The sequence below is a fragment of the Microcaecilia unicolor genome, chromosome 6 (assembly GCF_901765095.1).
Source record: "Microcaecilia unicolor chromosome 6, aMicUni1.1, whole genome shotgun sequence".
Lineage (NCBI taxonomy): Eukaryota > Metazoa > Chordata > Amphibia > Gymnophiona > Siphonopidae > Microcaecilia > Microcaecilia unicolor.
In genome coordinates this window covers 81,128,949-81,152,326 of record NC_044036.1, presented here as the reverse complement: position 1 = coordinate 81,152,326, position 23,378 = coordinate 81,128,949, and the positions used below count along the sequence as shown (strand labels likewise).

At 41.1% G+C, this 23,378-nt stretch overlaps 1 protein-coding gene across 3 annotated transcripts in view; it reads right to left on the bottom strand.

Annotated features, from left to right (window-relative positions):
- The window catches only part of AGL (amylo-alpha-1, 6-glucosidase, 4-alpha-glucanotransferase), a 137,183-nt gene extending 117,584 nt beyond the window's left edge, over nucleotides 1–19,599 (bottom strand). For 2 of the 3 annotated variants that reach the window (XM_030207631.1, XM_030207629.1), the window contains exons 1-3: nucleotides 19,501–19,599; nucleotides 18,794–18,946; nucleotides 11,613–11,823 (exon numbers count right to left, since the gene is read on the bottom strand). In XM_030207631.1, the coding sequence (XP_030063491.1) occupies nucleotides 11,613–11,823; nucleotides 18,794–18,875 (293 nt within the window). In that variant the 5' untranslated portion in view covers nucleotides 18,876–18,946; nucleotides 19,501–19,599. Of the gene's footprint in view, nucleotides 1–11,612; nucleotides 11,824–18,793; nucleotides 18,947–19,033; nucleotides 19,127–19,500 lie in introns of those variants that run through there. The other variant, XM_030207630.1, reaches the window with a different exon arrangement.
- Nucleotides 19,600–23,378: the final 3,779 nt, after the last annotated feature.

Here is a 23,378-nt window from a genome sequence, read left to right as displayed (position 1 = left end):
TTCCTCACATGGGAGGAGTTCTATCCCCTTTATCATTTTGGTTGCTCTTCTTTGAACCTAATTCCGCTATATATTTTTTGAGATATGGCGACCAGAATTCAACACAATACTCAAGGTGAGGTAATATCATACAGCAATACAGAGGCATTACAATATCTTTATTTTGCATCCATTTCCTAATAATTTGTAGCACCCTGTTTGCTTTTTTGGCCGACGCTGCACACTGGGCAGAATATTTCAGCATATTGTCTACAGTGACATCTAGATTTTTCTCTCGAGTGCTGACTTTTAAGGTGGGCCAAGCATCAGATAACTATGAAACAGATTATTCTACCCAATCTGCATCACTTTGCATTTATCCACATTAAATTTCATCTGCCATTTTGATGTCCTGTCTTCCAGTTTCCTAAGGTTTTCCTACAATTTTTCACAATGTCCGCAAGTATTTGACAACTTGGAATAGTTTCTGTCATCTACAAATTTCATCACCTCACTCGTCATTCTATTTTCCAGATCATTTATAAATATGTTAAATAGCACCGGTTTCAGTACAGATCCCTATTATTCACCCTCTTCCATTGAGGAAAATGGCCATTTAACCCTACCTTCTTTTTTCTGTCCAATAAACAATTCCTAATACACAAAAGGACATTGCCTCCTATCCTGTGATGTTTGGAAGGTGACCAATGTAAAGTCAATTTTGAAAAACGGCTCAACGGTTCATCTGGGAAACTACAGATTAGTAAGACCAATGTTGATGCAGGAGAAATTAGGTAGAAGCTATTCTGGAAAGTAAAACTGCTGGCCATATGGCAAGAAATAGATTATGGGGGTAGAACTAACATGGATTTAGCAAAGGCGTCTCACCAAGCTACAATATTTGATTTTTTTGAAGATGTTAATAAACATAGAATAAGGGTTAACTACTAGATATAGAGGGGCATAATAATCGAACGCAAACGCCCCATCTCTATGGGCGTCTATCTCCGAGGACGGGTACGTGAAGGGGCGGGCCAGACCGTATTTTCGAAAAAGATGGGCGTCCATCTTTTTTTTTCAATAATACGGTTTGTGCCTGGCAAATGCATCGGATTTGGGCGGATTTGAGCTGGGCGTTATCGTTTTTCAGCGATAATGGAAACCGAAGGTGCCCAGCTCAAAAACGAACAAATCCAAGGCATTTGGTCATGGGAGGGGCCAGGATTCGTACTGCACTGGTCCCCCTCACATGCCAGGACACCAACCAGGCATCCTAGGGGGCACTTGTAACAATTAAAAACAATTAAAATACCTCCCAAGCTCATAGCTCCCTTCCCTTGGGTGCTGAGCCCCCCAAATCCCCCCTAAAACCCACTGCCCACAACTCTACACCATTACCATAGAAACTTATGGCTGAAGGGAGGCACCTAGATGTGGGTACAGTGGATTTTGGGGGCGGTTAGGAGGGCTCCCATTTACCACCACAAGTGTAACAAGTAGGGTGGGGATGGGCCTGGGTCCACCTGCCTGAAGTCCACTGCACCCACTAACAACTGCTCCAGGGACCTGCATACTGCTGTGATGAAGCTGGGTATGACATTTGAGGCTGGCATATAGGCTGGAAAAAAAAAGTTTTTAAAGTTCTTTTTTTGGGTGGGAGGGGGTTAGTGACCACTGGGGGAGTCAGGGAAGGTCATCCCCTTCGGTGGTCATCTGGGCAGTTGGGGACTTGTTCGTGAGAAAAAAAGGGCCCAGAAAAAGTGACCCAAATTCTCGCTTCTGGCGCCCTTCTTTTTTCGATTACCGGCCGAGGGTGCCCATCTGTCCTCGGCTGATAAACACGCACCAGTCCCACCTTCACCACGCCTCCGACACACCCCCGTCAACTTTGTCCGTTCCCGCGACAGATTGCAGTTGGAGACGCCCAAAATCAGCTTTCGATTATACCAATTTGGGCGCCCACGGGAGAAAGGCGCCCATCTCCCGATTTGGGTCGAAATATGGGCGTCTTTTTCGAAAATAAGCCTGATAGTATAACTTACAATTTCAGAATTCATCTGACACAGATCCTCATGAGAGGACACCCTCCCCCATGGTTGCTTGGACAATATGGTAAAAGAATGGAAACAGTCATTAAGTACTCCTATAACACCTTACACTTGTATCCATTATGTCACACCCCTCACCTGTTCTCTGTGGTCTCCAGCAGAATTCCGCACCAAGAAAGACCTGTTTACTTCCTGGAAATCGAGCACTTCCAGTATAGCTCTGCAAGAGGGCACTGACTGATGTCATCACTTCCTGTCTGGTAGTATTTAAGGAAGTTCCTGACTCTCAGCCAGTGCCTTTGAAATAGATCTCCTAGAGTTGTCTAGTGTGTTGCAGCCTTGTTCAGGTTTGTCTCCTCTTTCTGTCTGTGCATTGTTCTATGTTCTAGCCTTGTTCCTGCCATGCTACCTGCCTTGCTCTAGCCCTGTTTTCCAGCTCCAGCCTTGCCCAGGTGTCTCTGCTGCCGCTAGTCAGGGCCTAGCAGCCCCTTGGTTGGCTAGGTAGCATCAACTTGGCTGCGGGCCAAGGGCTCACCTTGAGTCGTAATACATTACTAAGGGGTCCTTTTACTAAGCTGTGGTAAAAAGTGGCATTAGTGCAGCCTTGTGCAGGTTTTTGCTGTGCTCTAAGGCCGCTTTTTACCTCATCCATAAAAATGGTCTTTTATGTTAATGATCATGCGCTAATGTGGTTATTAACAAAAATTAGCATGTGTGCACTTACTACTACCAATTTTGTAAGGGCTCACGAGCTAGTCCTGTGTTAACTAGTTAACATGCGGTAATGTAGCTGCGATAACTGATTAGCACAGCAATGCCCACTCTCCATCCCCAGACATGGACCCTCAAAATAGTTAAATGTTTAGCAGTGCGTGGTTAGCATATGCACATTTGCCACTTACCACAGGACACCCGAGTGCATCCTGTAGTACACTAATTTAAACTCAATTAGATGTGCTTTAGCACAGCTTAGTAAATGGGCCCCTAAATGCATAAAGCAGATGAGGGGGTGGGGGTAACCACTATGAAACCACGTGGACTTGCAGGTTTCAAAATGACACGGTTGCAAAAAACACAGGCGGAGAAAAAAATGATCTTCTACTGTTTTAATGTCTTATAAAGCCTGTGCCATTTTCTGTTGTGCATAAATTAAACAGATAAAGTTCTGCTCATCTACTTTGGCTGCTTCCTTGAACAGACCAAAAGACCTACTTAGTAAGATTCATAAATCTACAGGGCACTTAGGCTATGCGACAGCCTTAGTGGATGCTGAGGAATTAAATTTTTTTAATATAATCTTGAAAATCTGCCAGAATCTCTAGACTCAGAATGGGTACTTACAAGATCAGCTAGATCCTAAACAAGGGCTAATGTAGACTAGCAGCGGTCTGAATTCTGATCTGGAAAAAAAACATTTAAAAGGGGCCTAATTACTAAAGTGTGTCAATGCATGGTAACTCCTGTGTTAAACAACTAACTGCGTGAGCCCCACGCTTATAATTAACGCAGCAACTTGTCAGCACTCACTAACTCCTCTGTTAAACAGCTAATGCAGAAAGGGGCATGAAATGGACAAGGCTGCACCTTACACTTAATGCCGAGGTGATAATACACAGTTAACTGCACTTCAAAACATGTATCTAAAGCCACGCAGCTTAAGCAAAGAAAGAAATTCTGATATATTGGATTGGGATAATGCTGGGAATCTCCTGAGCAACTAATACAGAGGTTTTCCTACTTATTATTATTAGCATTTGTATAGCGCTACCAGACACACGCAGCGCTGACCATATGACACAAAAAGACAGTTCCTGCTCAAAACAGCTTACAATCTAAATACAGACAGACAAGACAGTTACGGGTGAGGGAAGTAATGGGTGAGAAGGAAGGGACAATTGAGTAGTGGCTAGGAGCTAAAACTTATCCCACAGAAACTGTAAAACCTTACCGCACTTTGGTAAACAGGCCTCTGTTTTAATGTATACAACTTCACCCAGTGATCTAGTCCCTCTGCATCATGGGTAAAAGCCATGAAGGACATCTTACTTTCTCATAAACGGCCTTTCCAGACTTACTGAAGCAGGGAGTTATTGTTGGGCCAGTCTTGAAGAAGGGAAATCTTGATGATGCTAGTGCTGTCAATTGCCAATTTACCTTACTTATTTCAGTAATTGAATGATCAACTGAAAAACACTGCTCTCCATTGCTTTTGGTTTTTAAGTTAACCTTAGCATCGAAAGGGTGATATTACAGCTCTATAAGTTTTTAGGAGCTGAGGGAGACTGAAATGAGGCCCATTTGATTAGACAACGGCAGCTTTTGATACTCTGAATCAAGATATCCTACTATACAATCTGGCAACAACTAGAACTGAAATACTAATATATACACAATTTCAATCATTCTTCAAGGAATCAGATCACTAAATGAGGAAAAAAAGTGGCAAATGCATCAGTACGGTGGGAAATGCAAGTGTTACTCCAAGAATCATTTGTTCATCAAAATCAAAACACATGGATGGTTAATGAGAGGTGAACTGAAACCTAAAGATGAGCAATGCAGCTGAGGACCATAGACTACGGATAAAATGGTTCACAGCAAGCATAGAAAACACTGGTACAACATGACATCTGTAGATTCTGTAAGAGAGCTGGAAATGGTCACTATTCTTGTAGCTGGCAGAAAATTTCTTTATAAGAAGGCACAAGAAGCTGGCAAGTATCATTCACTGGAAACTTTAATAAACATTAAAAACATTGTTGTCCCAGAAAAACACTGGGATCAAGACCCTATGAGAACCAATGAAAATGAAGAGGGTATTTTCAAATGGTACATCCCCATTCCAACTGATAAAACATTGGATGTGAAGAAACTGGTTAGAAACACCAGAATGACACTGATGTCAGACGGTCCCAAGCAATTAATTCTGTGAATCGTGTAGAAAGTACATAAGTACATAAGTACATAAGTAGTGCCATACTGGGAAAGACCAAAGGTCCATCTAGCCCAGCATCCTGTCACCGACAGTGGCCAATCCAGGTCAAGGGCACCTGGCACGCTCCCCAAACGTAAAAACATTCCAGACAAGTTATACCTAAAAATGAGGAATTTTTCCAGTCCATTTAATAGCGGTCTATGGACTTGTCCTTTAGGAATCTATCTAACCCCTTTTTAAACTCCGTCAAGCTAACCGCCCGTACCACGTTCTCCGGCAATGAATTCCAGAGTCTAATTACACGTTGGGTGAAGAAAAATTTTCTCCGATTCGTTTTAAATTTACCACACTGTAGCTTCAACTCATGCCCTCTAGTCCTAGTATTTTTGGATAGCGTGAACAGTCGCTTCACATCCACCCGATCCATTCCACTCATTATTTTATACACTTCTATCATATCTCCCCTCAGCCGTCTCTTCTCCAAGCTGAAAAGCCCTAGCCTTCTCAGCCTCTCTTCATAGGAAAGTCGTCCCATCCCCACTATCATTTTCGTCGCCCTTCGCTGTACCTTTTCCAATTCTACTATATCTTTTTTGAGATACGGAGACCAGTACTGAACACAATACTCCAGGTGCGGTCGCACCATGGAGCGATACAACGGCATTATAACATCCGCACACCTGGACTCCATACCCTTCCTAATAACACCCAACATTCTATTCGCTTTCCTAGCCGCAGCAGCACACTGAGCAGAAGGTTTCAGCGTATCATCGACGACGACACCCAGATCCCTTTCTTGATCTGTAACTCCTAACGCGGAACCTTGCAAGACGTAGCTATAATTCGGGTTCCCTTACCCACATGCATCACTTTGCACTTGTCAACATTGAACTTCATCTGCCACTTGCACGCCCATTCTCCCAGTCTCGCAAGGTCCTCCTGTAATCGTTCACATTCCTCCTGCGACTTGACGACCCTGAATAATTTTGTGTCATCGGCGAATTTAATTACCTCACTAGTTATTCCCATCTCTAGGTCATTTATAAATACATTAAAAAGCAACGGACCCAGCACAGACCCCTGCGGGACCCCACTAACTACCCTCCTCCACTGAGAATACTGGCCACGCAATCCTACTCTCTGCTTCCTATCTTTCAACCAGTTCTTAATCCATAATAATACCCTACCTCCGATTTCATGACTCTGCAATTTCTTCAGGAGTCTTTCGTGCGGCACTTTGTCAAACGCCTTCTGAAAATCCAGATATACAATATCAACCGGCTCCCCATTGTCCACATGTTTGCTTACCCCCTCAAAAAATGCATTAGATTGGTGAGGCAAGACTTCCCTTCACTAAATCCGTGCTGACTTTGTCTCATCAGTCCATGTTTTTGTATATGCTCTGCAATTTTATTCTTAATAATAGCCTCCACCATCTTGCCCGGCACCGACGTCAGACTCACCGGTCTATAATTTCCCGGATCTCCTCTGGAACCTTTCTTAAAAATCGGAGTAACATTGGCTACCCTCCAGTCTTCCGGTATTACACTCGATTTTAGGGACAGATTGCATATTTCTAACAGTAGCTCCGCAAGTTCATTTTTTAGTTCTATTAATACTCTGGGATGAATACCATCAGGTCCCGGTGATTTACTACTCTTCAGCTTGCTGAACTGACCCATTACATCCTCCAAGGTTACAGAGAATTTGTTTAGTTTCTCCGACTCCCCCGCTTCAAATATTCTTTCCGGCACCGGTTTATACCTTTTATGGCAGTTAAGGTCTTACTTGTTACAAGATCTGCAATTCTATATTGTAGTTTAACTAAGATCTGCCTAGTCAATTACAACTAATCCAGAACATCACAGCCAGGATCTTACCAAAGGTTGAAATACAGAACACATTTTGCCAGTATCAAAAACACTACATTGCCTTCCTGTACCAAGAGGTATTAAATTCAAGACCTTGTGTTTACTTAAACGGCTCAATAGCTATTTTGTTCTGTTGACACCTCTATGCACATTACAAATCGGGAGCTTGACTTTGCCACCGTTATTAATATTACATCTAGAGGGGTGACAATGAACTACTTCATAAATATCATCCCAGCTGGAAAAGTTATCAGTCTTTTACCTGTGCCCTCCATAAATTCAAGACCTACCCAAGGTTTAAAAGTTGTAGCATTGTATTACTGGTCAATGTCATTGATTCCTTTTTTCAGATTCTTCAAGTTTCACTTTGTAAATCCCAATACTTTATGCTCTTTTCCAACCCAACTATCACTTGATATTGATACTTAATAAAACCAAATGTATTTCAATTCTATCATAGCCATCATAGCACTGAACCTCTTCTGTTGTCTATTGTTGATGAGTTGGTTATGGCAGATCAGGGTTATGATGCAATGTCCATCTGGATTCAAGTGCAGCCTTTGATATCGTATCTCATTCTAAAATGCTTGATTTGCTGCATAAAATTGGTATTTTTGCAATGGCTTAAATCTTATTTTACTAATCGGGTTCAATTGGTATGTTGGAATCAAGAGCGGTCTGCTGGTAAAGTTTTGGTGTGTAGGGTACCACAAGGCTCATTGCTGTCATCAATGTTTTTCAATTTATATTTGATGCCTTTAGTGGTCTTCTTAGAAAGCTGGGGATGTAAATTTCATATTTTTGCAGATGACATCCAATTACTATTTTTTTATGAAAGAGGATCAGCCCCAAAGTGATGTCTGATTTCAATCAACCTATGCCTGTTGAATGAATGGCTAGCTGAACATGATTTAGTGCCTACTGTAGAAAAATCCAAAGCACTTTGGTTGTGTCGCATTAGTAAGCCACTGTCTATTTATCCAATGTTTTATGGGCAAACCTATCCCCTTCAAAGATGACATTATTACTTTAGGCTTTCTTGTTGAGAATTCCTCAAAAGCTGATAAACAGATTGGGAATGTCATAAAAGCACATTATTTCCAGTTAAGATAGATTTGCCAATTGACCAAATTAGTTTTGGACAAAAAAAGGCTTCAAGTTGACACATGCTTTTGTGACTAGCAGGCTGGATTACTGTAATTCATTACATCAAGGTCTCACAAAAACTGGTCTTCAGAGACTTCAATTGGTTCAGAGCACAGCAGCTCATTTGGTCGCAGAGGGTAAGAAGTTTGATCATATATTTTGAAAGGACTGCACTGGCTACCAATTTCAGCCAGGGTTACATTTAAGATTTTTTTTGTTTTGTTACATTTGTACCCCGCACTTTTTCCCACTCATGGCAGGCTCAATGCGGCAGGCAATGGAGGGTTAAGTGACTTGCCCAGAGTCACAAGGAGCTGCCTGTGCTGGGAATCGAACTCAGTTCCTCAGTTCCCCAGGACCAAAGTCCACCACCCTAACCACTAGGCCACTCCTCCACTCTTCTGTGTTTGGTGTTTTAACACTTTTTATCTGGAAGCGCCAGTGTATTTAAGGGATAAATTATCCAAGCAACAGTACTTCCGGTTGCTGCGTTCATCTCAGCGTTGTTTATTACAGCTTCCATCGCTCCCAGTTGTGAAATCAACACAACAAACAACTTTTTGTTACATTGGGTCTCTCTTACAGAGCTCTTTAGCTGCAGAGCAGTTTAACAAGCTACTTTGAGTTTCGTATGGTCCTCAAAACATGGAGTTTTGAAAATATCTTTTGCCAGATTATAGACATATTAACTCAATTTCTGACTGTGATGATTGCTGATATCAGTTTGGATTCTAAAATCTCACAATAGTTTTGCATGTTCTATGATTTTATCCTTGATTTCATGCTCCCAATAATTTTTAGTCACAGCACCTGCTGTTTAAATGCATTCTATCAACCAACATCTCTGGAATTCTTCCTGATGAGAAAGTATAGTATGCTTTTCAAATGACAAATTGAAGCAGTCTATGATTGCACAAGATAAAAGTACATAGTTCCTTCTAACAGCAAGGTGACGAACATTACACATGAATTATTTAGAAGTTTTCAATTAACTTTCGGATCCTGCTCAACCTGTGCATTTCTGAGATTAGCATTGTCTTCCAGGATATGAGGATTTTGATTTTAGATTTGAGTACATGTCATTTACAGATTTAACGTAAGGCTAGTTACCAACAGATATTTTATTATTCTTTTTTGAAATTTGAATAAAACAAAGTGCAGTACAATATCCTATCTGCATCTTAGCCATAAAAGCTCACAACGGATTACAATAAAAGAGAACTGGTCATATGTAGGAATTACAAACAAATAAAAATAATCCAAGTTAACAGTAGTAAAATCATTAGAACACCTCTATATAAAATTATACACTAAAACTTTTAAAAGAAGTCTTTAAATGTTTTCTAAAAATCAAGTAGTTGGTTTCCAGTTTTAATTTTAGAAGGCAAAGAATTCCAGCAATATACTGCTTCATAAGAAACCAGAGCCTGAAAAGTTTGTCCTTCCACCTGATGGAGATAGAAAATACTGATGAGCTGGATTGGATGCTAAGAGAGATAGCTCAGTTCTCTATCTCCACCCGCTGGTTGATGGACAGAACTATCCCACAGATTCTGGAATAGTGGGAAGCTACATAAAGAGGTATTTTTCTATATTTTTTGAGTTTCTGGTTATGTGCTTATGTTCGAGTTAGCATACAGCCAAATGAACACGGAAGCACTTACCACCTCCTATTTAGGAGGTGCAGAAGGCTCTTGTGTTATGGACACGCTAACCAGTCAGTGCAGCAACGATAACAGTGCGCTAGCTGAATAGTGCTTCCACGCCCATTCTCTGCTCCCCGACATGCCCTCTATACAAAAATTAAGAAAAAAAAAATACTGCACACTTGGATGGCAAAATTAACCAAGAATGCTTCAGTGCATCTTCCTTCAAGCAATTTTTCCTGGGTTAAGTATATGTTAGTGCTTAATGCAGCATAAAAGGATACCTTTACAAGGGGAGGAGCATGGGAGTGTCAGATATTTATGCATTAACTCCTGGATTCTATATATGGTGCCTAGAGTTATGCGTGCAAATTGGCACACACAACCAATCCGTGTGCGTAACTTGAGTAATGAGCCAATCAGTGCAGATAATTTGATGTTTAACAAGCAATTAACACACTACTCGCTAAGTGTATTCTATAAAGAAGTCCACGTAAATTCTATCAGGCAGAACTGAAAGGTGTGTGTCCGTTCCTAAAATTTACACGCAGTGTTATAGAATAACCCATTCTGCGTCTAAAGTTAGGTATGAGCGTTTACATCAGCTTTTCATTAGTGTAAATAACTGCGCCTAAGTTTTAGTGGACAGCGCTATGTGTATTTTGTAAACCACGCCTAAGTGTCTTTTTGATTGGTGCCAATTTTCTAGGCGCCATATATAGAATTAGGTCCTAAGACTGTGCATTTAAGCCTGCTAGTGACATGGCATGAGTGTGCTCGGGCAAATTTAGGCTTGCTGATGCCAACTTATGTTAGTATTCTATAAAAGTACTTACACACAAGTGTTCTTATCGAATAGGCTCAAAGGCCACATAACCTTTTGCACCTAAGCTGTACCACCTAGTTACAGAATTGCCCCCTTGGCTTGAAAGGACTTTTGATTGTTTTAGACTATACTGTTTCTTGGCGTTATGATTTCTCTATTTTCAGTTTCATGCTTGCTGTGGTTTATTTGATTTTTTTTGTTTTGTTATTGTTATGTTAAAGTGTATGTATTGATTTTTGTTATATGCTGTCTCTCACTTAACACTGGAAAAGTGAGAATAAAGTTGGAACAATTTTAAGAATCATTTTACTAAGCTGTGTTTGGCACTAACACATGCCAAACAATTTTAAAAAATGGCTCAATGTGGATGTACTAAATCATGTGTTACTTTTAGATGTGCGCACAGTAAATATATTTTTTTGACATTTTTTTAGGGGTCATGTCAGGGGCAGACAGCAGGTGTTCTTGTGCTAACCAGTTAGCGCATCTACATTACAACATGCTAACTGGTTAGTGCAAGGATAACGTCGGAGCCCTTCCTGCTTAAAAAATAGGTGGCAGTAAGTGCTCTCACGGTAATTAAAAAAAAAAAAAAGAAATGGCCGAACACTAATGGCAATTAGTGCATGGCCATTAATGAACTCCCCCCCCCCCCCAGCACAAAAATCAGTGTTTTAACAGCAGTGGTAAAAATGGTCTTAACTTGCCTTTACATGACTGTTAAGGCCAATTTTTACACAGCTTTGTAAAAGGGACCCCTTACAAAAATAAAATGGAACTTATACTTTCAGAAAGTTGTTCAGATTTGACTGCACAGAAGGGTCAGAGCTGCAAATCTCCAGCAGAGTCACTGCTAATTAAGAGCACTGCTACCATGTACTGAGAAATGTCTCCCAGCCCTCATCTCCCATCCCAAAGAAATGCTGCTTCTTGTTGGATGCAGCCAATTAATCTTGACTCAGTTTAAAATAAATATATGCTTTCATCTTCAGAATGAACTTTGCAGTATATCTCGATATATTTTTCAATAAAACTATAGTTTTGTGGTTCTTTACTAGGTGAGTTCTCTTATAACAGCTGTGATGCTTTGCTGTAAATCATGTCATCTGATGTAAAACTATTTCACATTACAGCAAAGCCATGCAGAAGGAAATGACTTACTCCTGACAGAAGTAATACTGGAATGATCCCGCTATCTTGAGGTCAAGTTGACAGTATTTGTCCGAATCATCTTCTCTCCCCGTTGGATTGTGCCACTGCAGTGCCCTGAACTTGCAGCGAACAAACTGCTCTCCAGGCGCTGGGTAATTCGTATGAACAGTAATTGGCTTCCCTTGCAAAGTTGGGCCCAGTCGAAACTGAAGTTCAAACCCTCAAAGAGAACACAGCAGAACGAACATGGTAAGCAAAGTAACATGCACAATCAGGGGTCTCTCAGGTTTTTGATTAGCGATCATAAAAGGACCATGATTGACTAAAAAAATATGGTGTTACAATAATTGGAAGACATGAGAAATATTTTTCCTACTCAAGATGATGGTAAAATGGTAATTTCTGCTGTAATAATTTAAATCAAAAAAACTGTGTAGTTTGTCATCAAACTTTTGTTTCATAAGTTCCAACCTATTTAGCTACTTATCTCACTTCGTACTCTTTCCTATTCTCTGTTTCTCTCAAGCTGATCTTCTCTTCCTTCTGCCACCATCACAAACATTTCTGGAGCTACAACTTTCTCTTACTCAAGTACTTTACAGTGGAATGTATTCCCAGTGTATATTTGTTTTAAATTTTATTTCCCTGGATTTAAAAATAAAGCTATTTAAACTTAGATGTCTCAGCAAGCTTCCAGGAGTTTATAGACCATGTAATTGCCCGAGTCTCTGTAAATTTTTCTCTTTGCTCGTTTTATTTTTTTAATCTTTCTTTAAGCTTTGTACAACTGCTCTGCTATGCTATCCCTTTAAGGATGGTATATTAAATGCCCGAGATAAAAATACATTTTTATACAGAGCTTTATACATATACATTTACATATAAAGCCACTGATGGCTAAGGGGAGAGTCATTGCAAAAAGTTATTTATGCTACCCCTTCTATAAAATACAGTTACAAGGTGAGTTATTCTCAAAGGTCTTTAAGTGGGTAAACCTAGGCTTAAACTTAAAACTGTTAATGAAAACTGCTCCACCCCGAATTGCAGAGGTTTAGGTTGAGCAAATTAAATTAATAACCATGATTATTTATTAACTCCAAGGAATAAGAGGATGATGAGGTTTTGACATGTGTGTTGAAATTTACAGCCGCTACATCTAAGGTCTCAACAGCAATCAGAAAACATTGGCATGTAATACAAACGATACCTATGTTCTCGGAAATGAAGTTAAGATTTGCCTATAGCAGGGGAAGAAACCTGAAAAAGATCCTATGCCCCGCAGTGTTGAGAATAGCACAAGAGCAGGATCTCAACAGACCAGATCATGTTAAATGTGGAGCCTCTCAAATGTGTGATGTTATGATGGTTACAGTTGAGTTTGTGGACCCCAAATCGGGCAGAAGCTTTGCCCTGTGGTCAAGGACGTCTTGTGTAATGGATTATGTGATTTATTGTATTCAGTGCCCTTGCAATAAGTTACGTATCAGGCAAACCTCAAGAAAGTTAGTGACGCGTTTGAGCATAAAAGTAATACTAATATGAAGAAGGTATCCGCTCCTTTAGTGATGCACTGTGAAAGTGAACAACATATGTTTAAGTCGCTAGGGTGTGTTGTATTACAACACATGGAATTTAACAGCAGAGGAGGTGATAGGAGACATATGCTTTCATAGTTGGAGCAGAAGTGGATTTTTCGTCTGCAAACATTGCATCCGAGAAGTTTGAACTCCAAAGTGGAATGGTGCCATTTCTATTGAAGACTTTGCTCATTTCAAAGCTAGAGCTGAAGTGTTGTCAATTCTCTTTGATGACTATTGTGGAGGAGTGGCCTAGTGGTTAGAGCACCGGTCTTGCAATCCAGAGGTGGTCGGTTCAAATCCCACTGCTGCTCCTTGTGATCTTGGGCAAGTCACTTAACCCTCCATTGCCTCAGGTACAAACTTAGATTGTGAGCCCTCCTGGGACAGAGGAATATCCAGTGTTCCTGAATGTAACTCACCTTGAGCTACTGCTGAAAAAGGTGTGAGCAAAATCTTAAATAAATAAATAAATAAGTTTATATCTGTGAACACCATTTTTTGACTTTGGGAAGAACTGAACCAGACAGCTGTAGAGTGAAGTGAGATACGAGAATATACTGTCTTGAGTAAAGTATTTATGAAGGAGTGTCAGGAGATATTCTGACTCAGTTCTTTCTACTTAACAGTGGATATACCACGGACCCTGATGAAGTCACCAAAACTTTGGCCATAGTCAGCAGTGAAAAGTGGGAAGAGTCTGGGCATAGTCATGATATAAGTTTTTTTTCAGCCTATGATGACAGTAAGTACTCCTAAGAGTTAACAGTTCACAGCTCTTGTGCCCAGGAGTCCAACTTTCAAGGAGTCTGTTGAGGCTTTTCTTCCCTATTTTAATAATTAAGAAATTGATAATACTTTTATTGAGCGTTTCATTTCAGTAATATTCATGGGAAGAGGATGATTTTCTAGCTGGTATTGAAATTAAAATGGGGCAATTTTATTTGGCTATCCAAGGTTACCATCCAGCAGGTAAAAATGTCCATGAGTATTTTGTACCTGCAGGGAACTCCGTTTGAAAATGAGCTTACAAGGAAGCTAAAAATTACCCCCCAAATGTTCTTATTGCTGTAGTAGAGTAACAGCAGTAATTGCTTCACTGAGGTTTTGTTGGGGATGGGGAAGGTTTTTGGATCTTGCAGTTATGTAGCTTGTATTTGATAGAAACATGTGAGTGTGTGCGTACCCACGTGTACAATATATAGTTACTAACTGATTAAAACCATTATTGTCTAAAAAATTTCTGAGTTCAATTATATAAGCACAGTTAAAAGATTTTGTATGCATTTTTTAAAGCGGGAGATTTAATCCTTCTGCTTGGGCAATGGCTGTGATACATAGAGAGGCATTTTTGATATGACGTCTAAATCAAAACAATCAAAATCTGAATAGGAAAGAAGGTAATTTTCCAAAAAGAAAAATATCTTATCTTTTTTTTGAAAATACTGTTTTGAACAAGGTTTTGTGATTTGGACGTTTTGTTTTTGGCCCATTTTCGGAAAAAAAAAAGTTAAAGTCCAAAATGCACAAAATCAAGCCATTGGGCTGTAGGAGGAGCCAGCATTTTTAGTACACTGGTCCCCCAAACATCCCAGGAAAGCAATAGGACACTCTAGGGGACACTGCAGTGGGCTTCATAAAATGCTCCCAGGTACACGTCTCACCATTGCTCCCTATCTTGTCTGCCGAGCCCCCCCCCCAAAAAAAATAAACCACTACCCCAAACTATACACCACTACCATAGTCCTTACAGGTGAAGGGGGCCCCTATATGTGGGTACAGTGGGTTTTCGGTGAGTTCTGGAGGGCGCACAGTTTCCTCCACAAGTGTAACAGGTAGGGGGAGGTATGGGCCTGGGTCCACCTGTCTGCAATGCACTGCACCCACCACTAGACTACTCCAGGTACCTGCATGCTGTTCTAATGGACCTGAGTATAACATATGAGCCTGGCAAATAATGTTTTAAATCACATTTTTTGGGGGTGGGGTGGGAGGAAGTTAGTGACCACTGGAGCAGTAAGGAGAGGTCATCCTTGATTCCCTCCAGTGGTCATCTAGTCATTTAGGGCACCTTTCTTGTTATAAAAACAGGCTAGCTCAAAACATCTTAGTTTTAGTCCCGGGCGGTTTTGTTTTGTTCCATTATGGCTGAAAAACATCCAATTGTTAGGAAGGCCCAGATCCTGCCCCTGACATGCCCCCTTGTGATTTGAATGCACTTCTGACGAACTTCATAGAAAAACGTCTAAATTTGGTTCTGAAAATACCAATTTGGATGTTTTTGTGAGAAAAATGTCCAAATTCAGATTTATGCCACTTTTTGGATGTTTTTCTATTTTGAAAATAAGCTCCATTGTAACATAGTAGATGACAAGTAATGCAATTGAATCCTTAATAGCGTAGCAGGGTTTTACACTCTTCTGTTGTACAGGCTCTCAATCTCAGCCAAAAGGTCAAGAACAGTCTATCCTTCACTTCATCTCAGATGTTACCCTCAGATCTTAGCCAGAGAGAGACTACAAGATAGTATAACCGACAAACCTGTACCCAATCAATTAGTGAATCCCAACCACAAACAAGAAAACAAAGATTAGGACAGGTATCCAAACTGATGAATTTGCGTTCAAAACCAACCAGTCATCCTGACTGCAAGAGTACAATGTGAAATCTTAAGTGAGAAGGCACACTAGGTCAATTCTGGTTGTCTGTCCTATCCGTTCACAAATGAGACTGCTAAAATTAGCACCGACCACCAGGCTATCTGCCACTGATAGCTTAAATCCTCAGAGCAACAGTCAGCATTTCTGCCACACCAGAAAAAACCTCTCTCAAATTAGCTGTGCCCTCTCTCCAGAGCTATAATGGGGCTCTTTTTCCAGCCACTTCCAAGATATAGCTTTCAATTTTTTTATTTTTAAGGCATAAAATAAACAGAAAACTACAATGGTAAAACAAAATCATATAAACTCAAACATGGACAGCTTTCCTATTTTTTTTTTTTTAGTGAATCAAATTTTCTTCCAGCACAGTAGCAAGAGCTCAGAGATACTGAAAACTGGCCCTTGCAAATAATTGTAACTTTCTAGTCACATGGAATAAAAAATAGTCAGCTGCACACATTACAATATAATTAGTATGCAGAGAGTTCAATACTATATACCCAGCCTTATCAGGAAAGTTCTGTTAAAATACTGTTCCAACTTCAGAAGGGTCATTTTGTGTACGTGCTGCTTTTCTAAGGTCTTTAATATCTATAGAGGGACATTCCTATGTGGCAAATGTCACAGGTCTATTTTTAAATATGAAATGATTAAATGAACTGCACAAGAGGAATGCCTGCTGCAAATCACTCTTTCCAAGGGCTCCTTGAGAAAACTGGTCCAAATCTCTGCTGTCAAAACAGTTTATCATTTTAATAAATGTCCGTTTGTAATACTGCCAAGGAATTTGATGTCTGACTGTAAGAACAGACTAGAATGGGTCTTCAGTTGTAATCAATAACAGAGGGGTAATTGCAGGTTACAGCCTGCATAGATTTGACAGCCACTACCCATATACCTGACATCAGTTTTCAGAACGGAAAGCATGTGGGTATTGGCCTTTAAAAATGATTCCAGCAAACTATTAGTCTGAGGAGATTTCAGGAAAATTTACATACTATCCTTCAAAATTGAAACCTATGGAGGCAATTCTATAATTTGGCGCTTTGATTTGGGTGCTACAATGGAGCATGCTTAGCACCATTTCTATTAACGGCACTGAGCTGCACTTGGTCTTGGAGGAACCCCAGTCAGTCAGGTTTTCAGGATATCCACAATGAATATTCATGAGAGAAATTTGCATGCACTGCCTCCACTGCATGCAAATCTCTCTCATGAATATTCATTGTGAATACTGAAACCTTGGCTGGCTGGGGTGCCTCCAGGACCGGGATTGGGAACCACTGGCCTAAACTCACACTGGCACATCAAAAATCAGGCATGACCTTTTACACCATGTTAGTGACAGCTGCAAATAGTCGCACCTAAATGTGCTTAGTGATGCACATACTTGTTAGCATTCTATAAATCATCATGTAACTTGGTGCCACGCCCATGCTCTTCCCATGTTCCTCCCATGTTTATACCCATCTTGGAGTTATGCACTATAGCACTGAACTGCTACTTTATAAAATAGTGCCTTAAATACAAAAACACCAATTAGTGCACTTAAAATACCAATTAAAGGTTCTTTTGATCCTGTAAATGGAGAATAGCTCTAGGCACAAGCTTATGTACTGGTAAATGCCCTATATGCATCCAAATGCAAACTTCTCCCTAAATCCACCACCACCTCTGCTCTCTGTGGACAAAAAACTTCACAAGTACCTTTACCTGCACATCAGGCAGTCACTTTTGTAAGAACGCCATTTCTGCAAATAAAGAATTCCCACCTTAGTTTCCAACTACCTGCAGAAATGGATCTGAAAATGATCCACACAGTTCCCAGGCTGTGTCCTTGCAAATTATTCCTGTAGTCTTGTCACCACTGAAAAGACCAAAGCTCAACAAATCCTAGGCACCAGGACACCATAAATTACTCATATCCCGGTGCTCTGGATTTTTCTGTCTATTCTTTTTGTGTGCACATCATGCTCAGTTCAAGTTTGAGCCCCACAGTGCTGGAACTCTCATGCTATTCAGCAGTCTTATGATATGAGACTGCAAGATCAGCTTAAGTGTTCTGCAGACAAAAAGGAACACTTGTTTCAGCAATAGCAAAAGCATTGGATAGCAAGATGACAGGGAGAATTCCCATTCACCAGTACAACTGGGGGAGTTGGGAATAGAAAGATTAGAACTATGGGGTTGAGAAATATGGTGAAGAACAGAGAGAATGAGAGGGGAACTTGAAACAGAGGGATTGAGAAGGTAGACTGGGTGAAGAATGCGAGTTGATGAGAAGACAAGAGAGAACAGGATGGGAGAGACAAAAGAGAAAAGTAGACTGAGGATGGATTGAGAGAGAGGCGCAGCTGAAGAAAGGCAGAATGCAAGGGATGATGAAAGAGAGGACAACTGGTAGAGACCCGTATCACAACTAATAAGTGAATCACCTCTGGCACTTCTATCAGAGGGGCACTGGCACACTGCTAATAGTGCTTTGGGGAAAATGAATTGCCGACTTTTGATTTATTAGACTTTCTTTTTCCATGAGGCAGAATGGGAAAACAATAAAACAGGCCCTAGAGGAGCTACGGCAGACTTCTGAAAGGATGCCCTACATTTCCCCACTGAACTTCAATTGGGACAATTATACAGCCTTATAGAATAGCACCATTTAAGGGTTCAAATGCATGGTATTTACACCAGTGCTCAACTTTGGGTGCAGGCATCAGCTCTGCTATTCTATACGAGCGCCCTTTATAGAACAGTGTTTAGAGTTGATTTTTTCCCTGCATTGATTTTTGCGTGCCATTTATAGAACTTCCACCTAAGTCACTTATTTCCAGCTCAAAACATGCACAAGCAGACTGTAGATAAGCCTTGTAGAATCACTGCCACAGCAATGAATGAGAGCAAAAGTCATCAGGTCATTGACCAGAACTATAATAAAATCCAATGCACCATTTACCTTGTTCAAGCCTGTAAAGCCTTTTTTCCAGTTTTTCCATATCGTTAAGGAGAAATACTCGTGTTTGTTTACTTTGACCCATGTTGGTTTGCTGTTAGTTGAACAGTAAGGACTTGACGACAGAGAGTGGTCTCAGAAATTTGAGTACAGCCCCTGTGGGAAAATAAACATTAAATCAAGGAAAACAGGCTTTAAACAGTGGTACAATAGAACTTTCAGCGCAAATGAAGCCACACTTACATTTTCAAACTGCAAAGATACCAAGTCACACACATTCGATTCCACTCACACGCCGAGCACCCCTCCTCACATGCATTCGGGGATCGGGGGGAATCCAAGGAGGTTGGAGATGAAGTGACGTCAATACGTTGAATCCAATTAGATTAATCTGTTCCCCTCCCCCTTATTTCGTTGCTATTGTTATGGGAGTACTACTACAACAACTGTTTCCGTTCATAATAGATTAGACAGGCTGCTGACTTCGTCTCCTGTTTTATCCAACCTCCTTGGGGGTGGGGGGGGGGGGGGGATCGGGGGACCGGTCTGTTCACACGAATTCGGGGATCGGGGAATCGGTGTCCCCTCACATGCATTCGGGGGTGGTGGGGGATCGATCTCCCCTCCGCATGATCTGCTATCTCTCCCTCTTATCTTCAACTGTCCTCCTTGTTCGCGATACGACACCTCTCCCCCGATCAAACTCATACCTGAGGTCGCCTCACTAACAATCCCACAGCTTTCCTTCTCCGGTGCCCCGTCCCCTATGATACAGAGTCACTTCTCTCTCCCTCTACATCCCGCCTTGCCGGAGAAAGAGGAAGTTGCGTCAGAGGAGAGCGCAGCATGTATGTCCGAAATCTGCATTTTCATAGTAGAAAAAGATACATACAAGATACAAACCGCTACCATTGCGACAAAGTAGGTTTTTGTGACTGGTTGAGACAGATGCTGCTCCCATAGAGAAAGAAATAACTGAGATGGGCGGCCTGGGCATGTTGTTCGAGTTAAATAAATGGTATGTTGTCGCGCACAATCTAAAGTATACAACCGACTTTGGTTAACATTAGTATGAGCAGGTGAACAGAATAGTGGAAGTATTATGAATTGGTTTAAATAAAATGGAGACACCACCTTAGGAAGAAATTGTGGCTGTGATCGAAGGAGTATCTTATGCAGTATTTTGAGTATATGGCTCATAGTGTGCCAGCGCTTGAAACTCATCAATACAGCGTACTGCTGTGATTGTAATCAAAAATAGTTTTTTTTTTTTTTTTCTTCTTCTTCTTCTTCCATGTTGTGATATATTCAGCGCAGACGCACTAGCTTTCTGTGACTCGGGGCTGATGCAGCTTATACTTACCAAGGACATTTATAATCAAGGGCACACTGACACAACCAGGTGCCAGCAACATCAGAGGCCACCTGATCTGGCGCATGCGTGTGGCGATCTCCACTTGACTCCACGTGCCGCCAGATCGGTAGTACTCGTGGAGGTTGCCCCACCAGCCCAGCTACGCACCGGTCGTTGTTGGTGCTTGTATCAACTTGGACAAAGCCAGAGAGCATAAAGGCGGCAGGGCTGGATTATTGAAGCGAAGTCTAGGAGAACTTGTTGCACGGTGCTGTTTGCCAACAAAGCCACAAGTGTTTAATAATGCACCGGGAGTTATTTTATTTTTCTAATTTGCACTGGTTGGATGGTTAAGGGCAGACTAGGGGCCAGCATAGGTTATAGAGCATGAAATTAAGCGGCTTTGAATATAACTTAAGCCAACTAAATAAAAGGTCTACCTTATATGCATGAATGGTGACAAAATTACTGCTTATATGGATTGCTAGTTTGATTTTTTTTTAAAAAGGAGCACTTTATTCTTTTTGTTTTTATTTTTAACATCTGTTTCCATGCTTTAAAATAGATTAGCGGGCAATTCCACCACGGTATCCATGTATAATGAGTGTAGCAATTTAAAAGAATGGAACCGCTGAATATGAGTATAAAGTGATTCAGAAAGAAATAACTTATACAGTGTCCGGTTCTGTTCGGTAGTTGTTCCTGCTTAGATTATAACTCTATCCTGGTGGCAGGAGCGTGTGCTAACTGCAGTGTTACGGTCTTAACGCGCATTAAGGGAATTAGCGCATGCTAAAAGCCCACAAGCTGTGCGTTAATTCCCTTAATGCGTGTTAAGGCCATAATAGTTGATGAATTTCCCCCTAAGTTTTCTGGTGATTAATCCTGGTACAAGTATGTTCTCCTTAAGCAATTGTACAAAGCAGTGACTTTTTCTTCTACTTTTCTCTTTTAATTTTTTTTTCTTTTTATATATGATCTGCCTTGCATGCATGAAGACGATGAAGTTTGAGGTAGCGAAAAATGCAGTCAATTAGAGCAAGCACAAACTCAATATGTGGTTCAAACAAAGTAATGCAAACATTATTCTTCAGGGAGAATTACATTGAACCCTTACATGTACAGAATACATTAGAGGCTCTGGCAGAGAGACTCCTTTATCAAGTATGTATTCTTCCCAATTAATATTTCCAAATAAGCATTAATTGGGTAGAATACATTAGTAACTTAATTAAATGAAATAACTACTTATGAAGGTTATGGGTATAGGTGGGGATGGAGGCGATTACTTGTGTGTACGGGCGGGGATGGGTGAAATTTCTATCCCTGCACAGCTCTCTATTTGGAAGGTGGGATGTGGGGAGCTTGACAATGAGGGAGAGATGCTATATTGGGGCTGGGGAATTGGGTTTGAGATAGATGGTGAGATTCCAAATAGGGATGGAGGGGGAGGGTGTGCATGTGAGTTGTTGAGGCTGCTTCTGGTTTGCCTCTTGCTGCACTAGAAGGCTGATGCTCAAAGCTGGGCACTAAAGCCTGCAATGGTAAAGCCCAAAGTACAACAGCCCAGAAAAATAGTTAAGCGATGCTCAAGAGAAATCTTATTCAAATGATATGTACAGTTAATCAGCGCTAACAAACCAAAAGCAAGGAGAGGACTGTGCTTAGCACATGTGAACAAAGGGTTTGCAGTAAGTGGGGCTCTTAAGCGTATGTCTAGACAAACCTGGAAGTACAAGCACACTTCGGCACTTTGTCTGTGCTTTTAAACGAGTCTTTCAAAAATTGTTTCACTTTAAATTTTTGAAAGGCTTATATTTAAGCGCAGAAAAATAGGTACCAATGCGTGCTTTCACTTTTGGTTTTGGTTGGGCTTGTGCACACACTTAGTTCTCATTAGCAGTGCTCAAACATTTTCAAACAAAAGAAAACTCTTTTGTTTGAAAATGGACCATAGTATTTTCGAACACAAAAGATAGACGTCCATCTTTTTCGAAAATGACCTTCATTCCTGTTTGGAATTTGGACGTCTTTGTAAACCGTCCAAATTCTAATTTAGATGTTTCTTTTGAAAATGCCCCTCCACACCAGCTGTTCCAAACACAGCAAGCTCCTAGTAATCAACACAGGGCAAGGTTTCAAAGGGGCTCAACCTTAGCGCTTGTCCATAGCTTCCTTGGCTTAAAGCCTAAAGTCTTCCAAGAGGTGCCTCCTTCATCTCTTCTGGATTGGAATCTCAGCCCAAGACCTGCTTCTTGCATGCAGGGAACAGGTTTCTCTAACCCTGGACATTAGCTGTCCATTCCTCCTGGTGCCTTCCTTCTCTAAGGAAGAGTTTTGTTTGTTTGTTTTTTTAATATGTCAGGAATGGCTCCCAAGCTTCCAAAGCTCCACCCTTGCCTGACTTTGATTGGCTTACCCTTTCTGCACCTGGATTGGAGGACAGGCTGTGCACTCCAAATCTCAGGATTCATGGGCACTCTGGTCCCTCCCAGATTCAACTTGTCTGCTTCCTAAGGTTGTCCTGCAACAGCCCCTCCCTCAAGGAAAACAGCAGCTTCTCTCCCAATCCTGTCTGCAACATGGGATTTCTGGCAGTTGCCACCTTTTCAGGTAAGAGGGTTTATTTTCCCCTTTATATTGTTTGGCCCTGGTTCCCATGATAAGATGTTGCTCTCCCCTTTATTCTTTTCCCTACCCACTATGTGTCATCTGAACCTATTGAGTGTTACAGTCCTCCCCTGGGGATAATCCTGTTCGGCCCGGGGAACTTTGAACAATGGCCCAGACCACATATAAGGAATCTATTGTGGCCCGAACCTCGAATGCCTTGGTTCCCTTTTTTTTTTTTAAGGAGACTGAAAGAAGAGAGAAGCAACCGACCGGCAGAACTCCAACATGTAACCTTCTGTAAGAATATCCAGAACCCACTGTTCTGATGTGTTCTGTCCACATCTCCCAAAACCCCTGAAGATGTCCTCCCATTGGATGAAGAGAAGAGTGGACTAGCTTTACATCATTGTGAAGCTCTTGAGGCATTGGGCACTGTAACTGACAGAGGATTTCATGTGCACACTAAAGAAGATTGGCATGCCTGAAAGCAGGACTTCTAATCATATTGCTGTCTCGAAATTGAGATTGAAAGCTCCCTGAAGATGGATGACCAGAGGCTTTCAGCTTATCCTCCTGCAGCCACTGTGTCTTAGTTTCTCAGAGTTCTTTCACCAAGTTACT